Raw genomic sequence first — 16467 nt, 5'->3', positions numbered from 1 at the left:
CACGCTAAAATGGCAAATCCTGCATTTTTTTCATTGCCAATTTAGCAATTTGAAAGGCGGCATCTGTAATAAAATAATTAGCTAACTTGAGAGCCTTAATTCTATCCAAAATGTCCTCTAAAGGGGTCTCCACCTTTAGAGACTCTTCTAGAGCATCAAACCAAAAAGCTGCTGCAGTAGTAACTGGAACAATGTAAGCTAAGCTGTTGGTTGTAAAAGAAAACCCTGATGAATAAATAATTTCTTTAGAAGACCCTCCAACTTCTTATCCATAGGGTCTTTAAAAGCACAACTGTCTTCAATAGGTATAGTTGTACGCTTAGCCAGGGTAGAAATAGCTCCCTCCACCTTAGGAACCGACTGCCAAGAGTCCCGAATGGTGTCTGATATGGGATACATTTTCTTGAAATTAGGAGGAGAGAACGGTATACCTGGTCTATCCCATTCCTTTTTTATAATTTCCGAAATTCTTTTAGGAACCGGAAAAACATCAGTGTAAGTAGTTACCTCTAGATATTTGTCCATTTTACACCATTTTTCTGGAGTCGTTAAAAGCTCCCGGAGTAACAGGCGGAGGTGTTCAAGCTTAAATTTAAAGGACATGACGTCCGAATCTGTCTGAGGTAACATACTTCCAGGGTCTAAAAGTTCTCCCTCAGACAGCAATTGCCTGTCCCCCAACTCAGAGCCCTGTGAGGGTACATCGGAAATAGCCAGCAAAGCATCAGAGGATTCAGTATTTACATTAATACCTGACCTACTGCGTTTACCCTGTAACACTTGTAACTTAGATAATACCTCTGTAAGGGTAGTTGACATAACTGCAGCCATATCCTGCAGAGTAAAAGAATTAGACGCACTTGAAGTACCTGGCGTCGCTTGTGTGGGTGTTAAAGGTTGTGACACTTGGGGAGAATTAGATGGCATATCCTGATTCTCTTCAGACTGAGAATCATCCTTAGGCACACTTTCTTTACCTAAAATATGCTTCTTACATTGTAAGGCCCTTTCAGTACAAGAGGTACACAAAGTAAGAGGGGGTTCCACAATGGCTTCTAAACACATAGAACAATTAGTTTCCTCAATGTTAGACATGTTGAACAGATTAGTACTAGCCACACTAGTCGTAAATCACCTCAAATATTGATTCAAAACAATTTTTAGAAAAAATGTACTGCGCCTTTAAGAGATAAAAAGCGCAACAATTTTTCTCAAACTGCTTAAAGCGATTGAAAACACTAAAACAATCAAATATAATAACTCAATTGGCCCAACAATTATTGCACCCTATAGGTAAGTGATGAATCTACCCTCTAAGAAGCATTTTAATCACAAAAGATTAAGTTAATAGAAAAAAATGCCTAACTGCCCCAGGGTACTGCGAAAATGTCTCGACAACGATCTGGTGAACAGATCTCAACTCTAGGCCCCACCGGAGCTAAATGCCTGCTGCCTTCTCAGACAGTGTAAACTGCGCGTCTGAGCATGCGAAATAGGCCCCGCCCATCATGGACTTCGTCTGAATAGTTTGTATAACGGCATGGGAAGCGGTTAGTGGTCCCCTGAATTTCTATAAAAATAAACTGCAGCTCTACTGACTTTTATAAATAATAAATATATATACAATGTCAAGCTGCCTCTCCCAGTGTCCAGCCCCATGCAGATATAAGCAATATGTATGCAATATAAGGATCTTCAGTAACACCCTCAGTGATAAAGATCTACTGCTTACCCCTTCCCTTGCAGGGAAAAAATGTCAGCCAATTCTGATATAACAAGTCTCCTCAGAAATAAAAGACTGAACATACCTCAATGCTGCTTGTAGCATGACACCGTTCTCCACACTGAAGATTTCTCTTGCACTACCTTCAGAAGCTCTGTGGGAACCAAAATGGATCTTAGTTACAACTGCTAAGATCATCAACCTCAGGGCAGAAATCTTCTTCCATATCTCCCTGAGGAAAATAGTACACACCGGTACCATTAAAAATAAAAAACTTCTTGATTGAAGAATCTAAAACTAACACCTCGCTTTACCTCTTCCTATTACTAACACAGGCAAAGAGAATGACTGGAGGTGGAGGGAAGGGGGAGCTATATATACAGCTCTGCTGTGGTGCTCTTTACCACTTCCTGTTAGCAGGAGGTTAATATCCCACAAGTAAGTATGAAATCCGTGGACTCATCATATCTTTGTAAAAGAAATGTTGCCATAGAAATGTTGCTACAGACGTCTTACCTGCATTGTTGCTTTTAATGTTGCCATGGACTGGGAAAACTCCCATTAATCCCTTTTATGTCAGAGACCTGAATCTTGGCATAGCTAAGATCTCAGCGCTTGAAATTTCAATTGTGGTATAATAATATTATTGACTAACTTTTCTATGCATATTTTTTATTTCAGGATTAAATTTATAATAAAAAATAAATTGTTGTATGCTTTAATACTTTGAGTTGTTTGTTCATATATGTTATACGATATTGCATTATACAAATGTAATTTATTTACTGAGTCAAGTATTGATCTACAGTTTAATAATTGAATTTTATGGATAAGCCTAATACATCTATCCAACTATATAAAATATTGGACATTATGGACCTTTTTGATTTTTAATTTTAGTAAGAGATGGTCTATATGAGATCATTTTACGTACTATTATTATTATTATATATACATATATATAAATATATATATATATATATATATATATATATATATATTTAAATATATCTATATTACAATGGTATGTGATACTACCAAACTGGTTATGCAACCATGTGTAAATCTCAGGCACACCTTGTATCAGCTGTAATTTTAAGCTGGGTCACCAGAGAAAAAAAAAACAAGGGCATAGTCCGAAAAGTACAGGGTATAAAAAGACAGCGAAAAGGTAATAACAACTGAGAGAGAGAGAGAGAGAGAGAGAGAGAGAGAGAGAGAGAGAGAGAGAGAGAGAGAGGGGAAGAACTGTTCTCCAACCTTGTTAATAAAATTATGGCTCTGAGTGTTGCAGGAACAATTCTGCTTGCAACCTGTATTACCTTCCTGCTGTATCTGATATCATGGTGGAACAAGTTCAGGAAAGAAAAATTGCCCCCTGGGCCGATCCCTTTACCTTTATTAGGGAACCTTTTGAACATTAGTCCTAAAGAGTTTCCAAAGTCCTTGTTGAAGGTAAGTGTGAGTTTGAGGTCCAGTTTTGCAGGTTCATTTTTTTCTGCTTGGAAAACTTTTCCTTTAGCCATAACCAATATATTTTATTCTTTTATTTTTCTTTCTTTTTTATTTTAATTTACTTTTAATATCTGGAGGTTCTATAGATCATTAGTGGTAATTATTGACAAAGACAATGACATTCTTTGGAACAATTGTATATTCTAATTAACAGCAGATTCAATGTTAACTGTGTTTTGTTTGTTTTTTAACAACCACACAATCAGGAGTAATTTAAAAAAAACAAAGTCTCACATCTAGACTTGTATAATTCAATACATTTTTTTGTAATTTAATTTCTACTTAAACTAATAGGATTCAATAGGGATGTGTGGATATATGTTTGTTTGTTTTTAAATAAGAATGGTTTAATTAAATTATTTTTTATAGAACCAACGTTAGCATTCTAATATCAGATGTTAAAATTGAATGACCATATTTAACAATTAGATATTACCTTCATATTCATATTATAAGTCTCCTACACATTGATTGATGTCTATGGGTACCTATTATTGAGCAGCAGAGCTTGCTTTGAGCTAATCCAAAAGCAACAGTGGTACGACCGCTCATTATTAACGCCTGGGAGATTGACAGGTCTCACAAGTGCAGGGAAAAGCAATGTCTGCCACCTAATAACTCTGGTGGGCAAGTACACCTTTGTCTGCACATTTAATTATAGATCTTGTTCTATGAAGATCAATATTTAAATCTTAATATGAGAATATAGAGTTACATTTGGCAGTCAGATGTCATATTTCATGATAGAAAGATATTCATTTTTGTTTAGAAAACTTTTGTCATTTGTTAAGTATAATAAATATTTCTAATATGTATTAACAAATGTGTGAGACATTTATCCTTTGCTAGCATTTAGCACGCAACGCTTGTGCCATGTGAAAATTTAAGAGAATATGAACATTATAGTTTGAAAAAATTATGATATTATGACCTCATTAATAATCAATAATATGTAACCAAAATAAACCTAGGAAACGCAATTCTTTAAAAAGAGTTTTCTGGTATTAACATAAGCACAACTTCAGCAGGAAACATTTGTAAATAGATAAAAAATGAAATAAAAAGTATAAAAAAAAAGTTAAACATTATTCTCTACAACTGAAACAGTTAAATGTATTGCAACGTCCAAAGTTCTGAACTCTGTTGCACTGTCTGTTTCTACACAGCTGAGTGAGACCTATGGACCCGTTTTTACTCTTGATTTGATTGCGGAACGTGTCATGGTACTGGTTGGTTATGATGCAGTGAAAGAGGCTCTGGTAGACCAAAGTGACTCGTTTAGTGACCGCGGAGGCACACAAATTGTTGACCTATTCTTTAAAGATTATGGTAAGAAAGTGCAATAAATCACATAAGTTGTAGACCTTTTAGCAGCTTACAATAGCTGAGATCATTAAAGATTGCCAATATAAAATTAATTATCCAATTAATTAATTAACAGCTTACGTCCTTTTTAAAACAAAAACTACAGTATTACATTTATTAAATGGACAGTATGCACCTTGCTATTTTAATTGAAATGTTTAGTTATGTTTAATAAATTAACTGTGCAATATATTTTCATTATTTATTTTGCTTCCTATTTCTTAGAATTAGAAATGCACACTGCAGATTTGTCAAGGCTAAACCTGCTACACGTCTTTCTCTAACAACAGCTGCAAAACAATCCACTTTATACAAATATAATAGTCTGCAGGCTCAAGCCCAGATAAGGCATGTAGTGGTTGGAGTTTGGCTATTAAAAAACAAGTGCAGCAAACAAGATGTTAATTTCTTTCAGACATGTTTAGACTGGGATGATGCATAATTATATAGCTAGTTACTAGAAGTTTAGTAACAATATAATATATATATTATATCAGCCGTTAAGTGGCCACTAGTCCATTTTATTTTTCTTAAGATAGAATAACATAGCAGCCAAGTGTAATTATTTTTAAATCACATAAACATCTTAATTACTGCAAATTATTTAAAATATCAAAACTTGCCTCACCACTTATTTGAAGGCAATCACAGTTTGAAACTTAGCACACCCATTATGTTAGCAAATACTTGCATTGTTCTGCAGTTCCTTATGTAATCTTCCCTTGTTGAGGCCAATAAAGGACAGCTATGTAGCAGGTTTAACCCTGAGAAGTCTGCAGTGTGCATTTTCCGCATTTTTTTTTTTAGAGATTAATTACAGGAAAAAGAGAAAACATTGTGAAAATAAATTGTTTTTCTACACATAATGAATTAAAAGCATTACATTGGAAAATATTTGCATACAAAATAAATATTTTAATTAAATTTAAAGACATGTTTATTCTATCTCCTAAATGAGCTTCTGGACGGATCCAACAATCACTGTGTAGCAGGTACTAAGTTTCACTGTTTGAAGACAATGCCACCCATTCGAATTCCTTAGATAAAGAAAAAATAGATGATGCTTATGTATTAAATAAGTAGAAACTCCAGAAATCATCATATATATTAAGTTTTGTGATTAGAGAGTTATCTAGACAGTGATTGGTACATTTTTAGATTCAGATTCTGAGTTCTATAAAATGACTCTACAATCTATAGTATATATACCAAAATAGAATGTATAAAGCAATGAAGAAATGATTAATTAAAAATAACTTTTACTGATATTATATAGTTTGCCAATAAAAGCACACTGCTGTACTTATTCTAATATGTATAATGTAGGAATATATATAGGTGTGAAAGGTTAAAAGGACATGAAACACACATTTTTTTTTTATTTCATGATTTGGATAGAGAATACAAGTTTAAACAACTTTCCCATTTAATTATATTATCAATTTTGCTTCATTCTCTTAGTATATTTTGTTGAGTAAGCTTGGGTGTCTATAGTCATATTATAGAACTCTAAACTTAGTATCTCAGGCTTATCCCTTGTTTGGCATGAGCTGTGCTTACCAGGCACTTCCCCACTGCATTCAAAGATAACAGTTCAATTAAACTTTTTAATTAAAACTGACCTTTATTTTAACGTGATACCAATAGACACAGCACCTTAACACCTTAGTCCTAAGTGCACGCTGGAAGGGTTACTGCAGGCACACAAGGATAATCATCCAAATTCCAAATGAATCCACAGCACCAAGGATATATTCACAACTTTATTGGAACCTCTGGGTCAGACAGATATTATAAGCAACGTTTCAGGTTAACAACCCTTAATCATGCTATGATTAAGCATGATTAAAGGGACAGTCTACACCAGAATTGTTTATTGTTTTAAAAGATAGATAATCCCTTTATTACCTATTCCCTAGTTTTGCATAACCAACACAGTTATATAAATACATGTTTTACCTCTGTGATTATCTTTTACCTAAGCCTCTGCAGACTGCCCACTTATTTCAGTTCTTTTGACAGACTTGCATTTTAGCCAATCAGTGCGGGCTCCTAGGAACTCCGAGCGCGTGAGCACAGTGTTATCTATATGACACACATAAACTAACACCCTCACATGCCCTATCTGAATCATGAAAGTTTATTTTGGACTACACTGTCTCTTTAAGGGTTGTTAACCCTAAACGTTGCTTATAATATCTGTCTGACCCAGATGTTCCAATAAAGTTGTAAATATATCGTTGGTGCTGTGGATTCTTTCTTTTAATGTAACAGGAGTCCAACACTGAAATGTGCAACATTTCTATCAATCAATGAGTTCTTAGTAATGCTTACAATAATGTAACAATAATAACATTTATAGTTTATACATGTAAACTTTACATCAAATATTGCAGCGTCATCTAGTGGCCAAAAGACAAAAAATTATTACATTTTGTTAAAATAAACAAAAAACAAAACCAAAAAAACTACTTAATGAAAGACTCAACATAATTATTGTATAGAATTAAATTCACATGGGTCCCTTTCTTGTAGAAGTATAAATGCAGCCACTCTAGATTAATAGGATTTATGCGGAGTATTTCATGAAGTCGTTTTTAAATTTAGGGTAAAAATTATTTTACAAAACTGTTGTGAATTTTAATAAATATTCTGGAAATTACTTTAACATACCTTTTAACATTTGTGGATGGCTAATTAAGACTCAGGAAGTTAAGGGGGACCCGTCGCCATTGTATGGGAGGAGCTATGTCAGGAGAGGTGGGTTATGGGTTGGATAGTGGGTGTGATCATAGGTTTGATTGGTGTGTTGCTGGGTGTGTCTGGGAGGTCAATGGACTAACCCAGGGGTGATCAACCTTGGCCTTTCAGAGGTTTAGAAACTTTATTTCCCATGATGCTCAGCCAGTTTAAAGTGTCAGAGCATCATTGGAAATTTAGTTCCAAAAACTCTGAAGGGCTAAGGCTGATCATACCTGAGCAAAGGAAATCCTGCCATATGGCGGGTCTCAGCACGACAAAACTCTAAATGCGGGACTGTTCTGCACAAATAGGGACCGTTGGCAACTCTGCTTTAACTTTCACAGTCAATACCAAACTGGAGTAAATCAGGAGTATATTTTTACTTTACTAAAAATTCCCATAAACTCTGTTAACCGGTTAACACTGTTAAGACATTCCATGCCATGTTAAAGGCATTGGGCTTTAACGCCGTTAGGACGGTATGGAACATCCTACCTTTTTTGGCATCCAGCACCCCCCCTGCTTCAATGAAGATTTGCTTGAGGGACATTCCTAGCACCGGAAGCAGTCCGCAAGGATCTGATCCTAGCGCTGGTATCATGTGATCACATCGGCGATCATATGATTTCCCTTTTCCCTGTAATGTTTACGTCTAAACTTTATTCTAATCATTAACATTTGCCCCCCGTCATAAATGAGTTAAATGGTGAGTACCTTCTTTTTCATGAGTGTCTGCTAAAACAATGAAACCCTTTTGTGATTGGAGCAGTAAAACTTTATTTTCTCCTTGTAAGTCACAAACACATCTTTTCTAATGATCAATATGTAATCAGAAGTCTTTTTAGGATATTAAAGTGTTAACTCATGTTCAGTAACCTTGATAATATAGTTGTTAAATTATTTTCAGGCATCATCTTTAGCAATGGGGATCGTTGGAAAACCATGCGTAGATTCTCTCTCATGACACTGAGGAATTTTGGCATGGGGAAGAGAAGTATTGAGGAGAGAATTCAGGAGGAAGCACAGTGTCTGGTGGATGAGATCAAAACTCACAAAGGTTGGTGAAGTAATTGGTGATATGGGCAAAGGCAGAGAAACATGGTGGGTAAGGAACTTAAAGGGACAGTCAAGTCAAAATTAAACTCTCATGATTTAGAAAGAGCACGCAATGTTAAACAACTTTCCAGTTTACTTTTATCATCAAATTTGCTTTGTTCACTTGCTATTCTTTGTTTAAAGCTTAAAGTTAGAAGTTTAGATTTCCACTGGCGCTTATATATTAAGCTAGGATTTATGCTACCATTATATGTGTAACTTATCTAAGTGAGATATTCTAAGTGATGCTGATTCTTATCAGGTGAGAAAACAATAGTGTCTAAGTGTATCCGACAGCGGATATTTAGGATTTAAATCTTGTGTGTTGACTGGTATACAATATTCTCTTAATATTTTATGTTGTAAAAAATAATAATATTACTAATCTGTAATTACAGATGATGTGGATAGTGTTCGTGAATAGGTTATGAAGAGTAAATAAGTGTAAGTGAAGCTATTGACGATCCTATTAGCAGTGTTTAGAAATGGATATAACTATATCCAAATAATATAGAAAGTTGTAGAAGTGTTAAAACTGTTTTATTAAACTAAATTTACTGTCAACAATAAAACTTTAGAATAGACTAAAAATATACAGGCAAATAAAACAAATAAAAGCAAATAAAACAAGGGACGTCTCCCTATGTGTTTTTTCTCAGTAAGTCGAGTGACTTGACAATATATGGTCTCTGAATATGACTTGATAAACAAAAAATGCCACCTTGGGATTAAAGCAAGCTGTAAGGTACCTTACAAATGTCTGTTGGGAATCGTATTAGTGCCGATGTTCTGTGAGCTTCCTTCTCAATTTTGTTCCTTCGCGGCTTAACGTGAGATAACAAACAAGCCTCCGTTCCTGATTGGTAGTTAGGGGTCACACCTCTCTTAGGATAGGCTGTGACTGTGCACGCTGGATGTTTAGCGTGTTCCGATGTAAGTAATCTTTTGCAAGATGTTTGAACTGCAGCTGTGAAAAACTTATTTCTTCTGCACTTTGGTGTGCGGTGTTGGGGATCCACTGTTAGAAAGAAAAGCTGTGCTCCACTTTCTCGCTGTTCAGATCCTTGGTCCTCCTTGTGGTTTTGGCTCCTAAATCCTCAAAATTAGAGAGTCCACTTGAGGGGCTGGATCGCAGCTTGTTGGAGTTTGTAAAACTTTCTTTAGACGTGGTTGTAGAAAAGTGGTGGTAGAAAAGTCTGGAGTAAGATCTACGCGTTTCACCCTCTGGGGGCTTTATCAAGATACTCCAGACAGGTTGAGTGCTTCCTTATAAAGGTGTTGCTTGTGATATTATTGGTTAGGTAATTAAGGTAGGTTCCACAGAGACACACCTTCTTAGGTTTAAGGTGGAATTGCAGGTTAACAGTTTTTTTTATATAAAGGTGGTAATAAAGTTCACTTTATGCTTTTAACAAAATTAGATATTCATTTATGGAATCTTATACACATAATAAATTAAATATTATCACATATGATATTTATAACAGGGAACACAATAATGTGAATTTATAAAAATAGACAATTTGTATTTTCTAACTAAAAAAAGGGGGTTGCATTGGAAATAATACCTTATGTAGTGAGGTGTTACACATATCGTTATGCTAGTTTTAAAGCGATCTCTGAGGCAATAGATTAGTGTTAAGGATGAATTGTTGGTGTAAATATTATCATACAGAATTAATGACGTTATACCTACATAAGTGACATCACTAAAGGTTGGCTTGATGGAATAGTGTACAAGGAGGAAGCGAGTCTATCATATGTTAGGATTTGGAATTATATCCAAATATTGCATATATAAATGTTTTCTAATTCTAAATCCATTTGTGGGATTGGATTGCTTATAATTCGACACATAGAGTTAATTGAGATATTAACGGTTATGTATATCAATATCAATTATGAGTGTACCTACATTTTGTAGTTTGCTTCTAAATATAAAGTATCAGGGGTACATAATGCAAATATAACAAAAACATGCAATATAGAAATTTCAAAGAAAAATGGATATCTCTAATTCTGAATTTAGTCCTAGTGGCTGGAGGGTCTGTAATGTATATATGGTTTCTGATTCCATTCTAAGGAGTTCAACTTCTAAGTTACTTCCCCTCCAATTCGGAGTGATCTTTTTAATCCCCCAATATTTAAAATCTGATAAATTATTGTTATGGTGTTCTTTAAAATGTTGGTACAAGTAGGTTTCTTTTTTGCCTTTCTCAATTGTCCATAGATGTTCTCGGATTCTTTCCCTGAGGGTCCTAGTCGTTTCTCCGATGTATTGTTTATTACATGTGCATTGGGTCATATATATTACCCCTTTATCTTGACATCTAATTGTGAAGTCTATGTCGTATATTTTTCCAGTTTGTGTGGACTTGTAATTTTTTGTTTTACAACTATGTTGGCAGGACTTACATCCAAAACAGGGAAAAAACCCTTTAATATTGTTACCTGATAGGCTGGTTTGTTTAATGTTTCGATGTTCAGTTTTAAACTCACTAGGGGATAGGATATTTTTTAAGTTTTTTGCCTTTCTGTATAGAATATTGGGATATGGAGATACTTTATTGCCTATTATTGGATCATTTTGTACCAAATGCCAATGTTTATTGACAAACTTTTTCAAGGTTTTGAAGTCATCATTATAATTGGTGATTAGTGGTACATTAATAATAGAATTTTCTGGAGTGTTTACTTTAGATTTGTCTTTATATTTTAAATATTCCTTTCTATCAGTTGCTTCCACATCTTTTTTTGCTTTTGTTACTATCTCTTTTTTATAGCCTTTCTCTAGAAATTTTCTTTCTAGAAAGTCCGCTTGTTCCAAATAATCTATTGTTTTAGAACAGTTTCGACGTAATCGAATACATTGTCCCTTTGGAACATTCTCTTTCCATCTTTTTAGATGACAACTTTCTGAATGTATTAAATTGTTGGCGTCTACTGTCTTAAAATGTGTCTTTGTGTTTATTGAATTGTCAATAATTTCAATTTCTAAATCCAGAAAAATTATTTTTGTTCTACTTATATTGTTTGTGAATTGCAGACCTATTGTGTTGTGATTCATATCATCAAGAAACTTTTCTAAATGGACAATATCCCCTCTCCAAATCATCAGGATATCATCTATGTACCGTTTGTATAGCACGAGGTTTGCGCCAAGCTCATGGCTCTGGATAAATTCTTGTTCCCAGTTGCCCATGAATAGGTTAGCGTAGCTTGGCGCAAACCTCGTGCCCATAGCTGTACCTGTTATCTGAAGGTAAAATTTCCCATTGAAAGAAAAATAGTTTTGATTCAAAATAAAAGAGATTCCCTCCAATAAGAATTTGGCCTGATCTTTCTCAAGTTCTTTGTCATTCAATAGATAATTTTCCACTGCTTTTATACCGTAATTATGCTTTATACTTGTGTAGAGTGATGAAACATCACTAGTGATGAGGTAATAATTGTCTTGCCATGTAATTTTATCTAAAGTTTGTAGTACGTCTGTCGTGTCTTTCAGATATGATGGGAGAGTTTTAACATATTTCTGTAAAAATGTATCTATGTATTCTGAAAGGTTGCATGTTATTGATCCAATACCTGAAATGATTGGTCTGCCGGGTGGATTTTGTATATCTTTATGTATTTTGGGGAGGTAATAGAAAATGGGTATTTTTGGGAATGTTGGTGATAAATATCTAAATTCTTTAGTATTAATAATGCCTTTCTGTTTGGCTTCATCTAGTAATGCATTCAATCTGTTAGAATATGTATTAGTTGGATCTGATTTAAGTATGGTGTAAGTGGTCTGATCTTCAAGTAATCTATTTGATTCTTTCAAATATTCTGTTTTATCCAGAATTACAACCCCCCCTCCTTTGTCAGCTTGTTACTATGTTTTTGTTCTTTTGTAAACTTTGCAATGCTTGTTTTTCTTTTAATGAAAGATTGTATTTAGTATGGTTTTTTGATTTTGTATTTTGTATATCTTTTTGAACTAGTTGTTCGAATAACTCGAGATTACTTCCACGTTCATGTCTTGGATAAAATTTAGATTTTTCTTTTAAGTCAGTATGTATATATTTTGGAGAATTATTAGTATTAGTAGTGTGATTAAGTGGTGTCTGGAAGTTTCTTTCAATGGGATTTTTTATGAAATATTTTTTCAAAGTCAGTTTTCTGACGAATTGACTTATATGTATGTGTGTTTGAAATTTGTTCATTCTTGTAGAGGGTGCAAAAGATAGACCTCTGTTTAGGACTTTTAATTCATCTTTATTCAGCGTGACACTGCTTAAATTAAAAATACCCTTAGCTACTACTTCGTCCTTTTGTAATCTCTTATTTTTGTCTCTTCCTCTACAACCTCTATTAATCTTTTTCTTGGACTTTTTTGGGGTCTTTGTATATCTTTTTCTGTTTCTATTCTTGGTCTTAATCTTGGTGATTTTGGAGCTTAACCTAGGTAGGCTGATATGCTAATTTCTAAGCCTTTAAAGGCCACAATTTGGGTTTTGTGTCGCTTTAAATACCTGTCACAAAAGTGGCAACTTAGTTTTTTTCTATGGGGACCAAGGCTAATAATCTTTAAAGTAGGAGATCAAAGTGAGCAATAGATTTGCTTCCTTCTTCCTATCTGTGGGAGAGCTCATGCTGTTGTGCTGCGGCAGTGGTGATTCTGAGATATGATTGGTTGTTTCATATATAATGTAGCCAAGAATTAGGAGTTTGCTAATTATTTACTATGTTGGTGACATATATACTTATATATATAGATGATTATATAAAGGTATAGATATATGCGGATATATATAGGAATATCTATTTAGAAATACTTAGAACATATTCTATGTGCAGAACATTGGAATGTGAAATATTTACAGTAAATACACAGTATAACATTGCATTAAATATAGATATTACATTAATATGCTTTTTCATGTACTTGACAACAAAGGGCCACAGGGCTCCAATGCACTTATATTTATGCCTATATATGTATACATATGTATTTATGTGTGTATATATGGCTGTAAATACATATAGACACATAAATACAAATGTGCACTTATTTAAACACATACACACATACATGTGACACTTTGCTACAATGTTAAGTAGTGAGTGTACAGCCTGTATAACAGTGTAAATTTTCTGTCCCCTCAAAATAACTCAACACACAGCCATTAATGTCTAAACCGTTGACAACAAAAGTGAGTACACCCCTAAGTGGAAATGTCCAAATTGGGCACAATTAGCCATTTTCTCTCCCCGGTGTCATGTGACTTGTCAGTGTTACAAGGTCTCAGGTGTGAATGGGAAGCAGGTATGTTAATATTGTGTTATCGCTCTCACACTCTCTCATACTGTTCACTGGAAGTTCAACATGGAATCTCATGGCAAAGAACTCTCTGAGGATCTGAAAAAATAATAAAAAATAAAAAGATGGCCTAGGCTATAAGAAGATTGCCAATACCCTGAAACTGAGCTGCAGCACGGTGGGCAAGACCATACAGCGGTTTCACAGGACAGGTCCCACTCAGAACAGGCCTCGCCATGGTCAACCAAAGAAGTTAAGTGCATGTGCTCAGCGTCATATCCAGAAGTTGTCTCTGGGAAATAGACGTATGAGTGCTGCCAGCATTGCTGCAGAGGTTAAAAGGGGTGGGGGTCAGCCTCACAGTTCTCAGACCATACGCTGCACACTGCATCAAACTGGTCTGCATGGCTGTTGTCCCAAAAGGAAGCCTCTTCTAAAGATGATGCACAAGAAAGCCCGCAAACAGTTTGCTGAAGACAAGCAGACTAAGGACATGGATTACTGGAACCATGTCCTGTGGTCTGATGAGACCAAGATAAACTTATTTGGTTCAGATGGTGTAAAGTGTGTGTGGTGGCAACCAGGTGAGGAGTACAAAGACAAGTGTGTCTTGCCTACAGTCAAGCATGGTGGTTAGAGTGTCATGGTCTGGGCTGCATGAGTGCTGACGGCACTGGGGAGCTACAGTTCATTGAGGGAACCATGAATGCCAATATGTACTGTGACATACTGAAGCAGAGCATGATCTCCTCCCTTTGGAGACTGGTCCACAGGGCAGTATTCCAACATCATAACAACCCCAAACACACCTCCAAGACGACCACTGCCTTGCTAAAGAAGCTTAGGGTAAAGGTGATGGACTGGCCAAGCATGTCTCCAGACCTAAACCCTATTGAGCATCTATTGGGCATCCTCAAACGGAGGGTGGGGGAGCGCAAGGTCTCTAACATACACCAGCTCCATAATGTCGTCATGGAGGAGTGGAAGAGGACTCCAGTGGCAACCTGTGAAGCTCTGGTGACCTCCATGCTCAAGAGGGTTAAGGCAGTGCTGGAAAATAATTGTGGCCACACAAAATATTGATACTTTGGGCCCAATTTGGACATTTCCACTTAGGGGTGTACTCACTTTTGTTGCCAACAGTTTAGACATTAATGGCTGTGTGTTGAGTTATTTTGAGGGGATGGCAAATTTACACTGTTATACAGGCTGTACACTCACTACTTTACATTGTAGCAAAGTGTCATTTCTTCAGTGTTGTTACATAAAAAGATATAAAAGATATAATAAAATATTATTGTTTCGCTAAACAATTAACCTGAGCTGTGAGGACACACTATCCCGACGCACGTTAACAATTGCGCTCAAGCGATTGCGTTTACTTTTAACTTGTAATACGCTACATCTGACACACGCAAACAGCCACAATAAACCCCTTATTGCTCGCACGTAACTGTTAGCGTGCCTCTAGTAATCTGGCCCATTGTGGGTGAGTTAAGTGTTATCTAAAACTCCATATTAAAATGTGTGTAACTATTTGTTATTGACAACTTTCATTTTACCTACCTCCCTGTTTTTTTAAAGTTTTTGACATGTTTATGTTCCACAGTTAGCTGCAGACAGAAGCTTAATTAGTGTCCCACCTTGCCCGTTCATGGATCTTTTCTACCTGTACCTAGATTGTAAATCAAGTTGTAATCCCATTGGTGGGTTTAGAGTATATTGCTCAATTTAAACCCTCCGACTAAGGCCTAGTTTCCATTGAGGTGGTAAAGTTAGGAAACTACTGGTAACAAAAAAAGTCTCCATAGACTTTAATGGAGATAAAAGTTTTTACCAACGTTTTTCAAAGTTTACCACCTCAGTGGAATTTAGGCCAACTGATGGTAAAAATATTTATCTCCATAAAAGCCTATGGAGAACATGGGCTCATTTCCACTGAGGTGGTAAAAACATTTAACTCCATTAAAGGCTTAGGCCTAGATTTAGAGTTTGTGCGGCAGCCGTGAAAACCAGCGTTAGAGGCTCCTAACGCTGGTTTTGGCCGCCCGCTGGTATTTGGAGTCAGTGATTAAAGGGTCTAACGCTCACTTTTCAGCCGCGACTTTTCCATACCGCAGATCCCCTTACGTCAATTGCGTATCCTATCTTTTCAATGGGATCTTTCTAACGCTGGTATTTAGAGTCGTTTCTGAAGTGAGCGTTAAAGCTCTAACGACAAAACTCCAGCCGCCTGAAAATAGCAGGAGTTAAGAGCTTTCTGGGCTAACGCCGGTTTATAAAGCTCTTAACTACTGTACCCTAAAGTACACTAACACCCATAAACTACCTATGTACCCCTAAACCGAGGTCCCCCCACATCGCCGCCACTCGATTTAAATTTTAACCCCTAATCTGCCGACCGCCACCTACGTTATACTTATGTACCCCTAATCTGCTGCCCCTAACACCGCCGACCCCTGTATTACATTTATTAACCCCTAACCTGCCCCCCACAACGTCGCCGCCAGCTACTTACAATAATTAACCCCTAATCTTCCGACCGCAAAGCGCCGCCACCTACGTTATCCTTATGTACCCCTAATCTGCTGCCCCTAACACCGCCGACCCCTATATTATATTTATTAACCCCTAATCTGCCCCCTCAACGTCGCCGACACCTGCCTACACTTATTAACCCCTAATCTGCCGAGCGGACCTGAGCGCTACTATAATAAAGTTA

At 36.0% G+C, this 16467-nt stretch overlaps 1 protein-coding gene across 1 annotated transcript in view; it reads left to right on the top strand.

Annotated features, from left to right (window-relative positions):
* The first annotated feature begins 2871 nt into the window (after window positions 1-2871).
* Window positions 2872-16467, top strand: part of LOC128666851 (cytochrome P450 2C15-like) — a 40134-nt gene continuing 26538 nt past the window's right edge. Inside the window, exons 1-3 of the mRNA XM_053721653.1 lie at window positions 2872-3178; window positions 4405-4567; window positions 8253-8402. Of these exons, the coding sequence (XP_053577628.1) occupies window positions 2999-3178; window positions 4405-4567; window positions 8253-8402 (493 nt within the window). The 5' untranslated portion in view covers window positions 2872-2998. The remainder of the gene's footprint in view (window positions 3179-4404; window positions 4568-8252; window positions 8403-16467) is intronic.

The sequence above is a fragment of the Bombina bombina genome, chromosome 7, assembly GCF_027579735.1.
Source record: "Bombina bombina isolate aBomBom1 chromosome 7, aBomBom1.pri, whole genome shotgun sequence".
NCBI lineage: Eukaryota > Metazoa > Chordata > Amphibia > Anura > Bombinatoridae > Bombina > Bombina bombina.
Note: the sequence above shows the minus strand (reverse complement) of the source record. Positions and strands in the feature narration are given on the sequence as shown.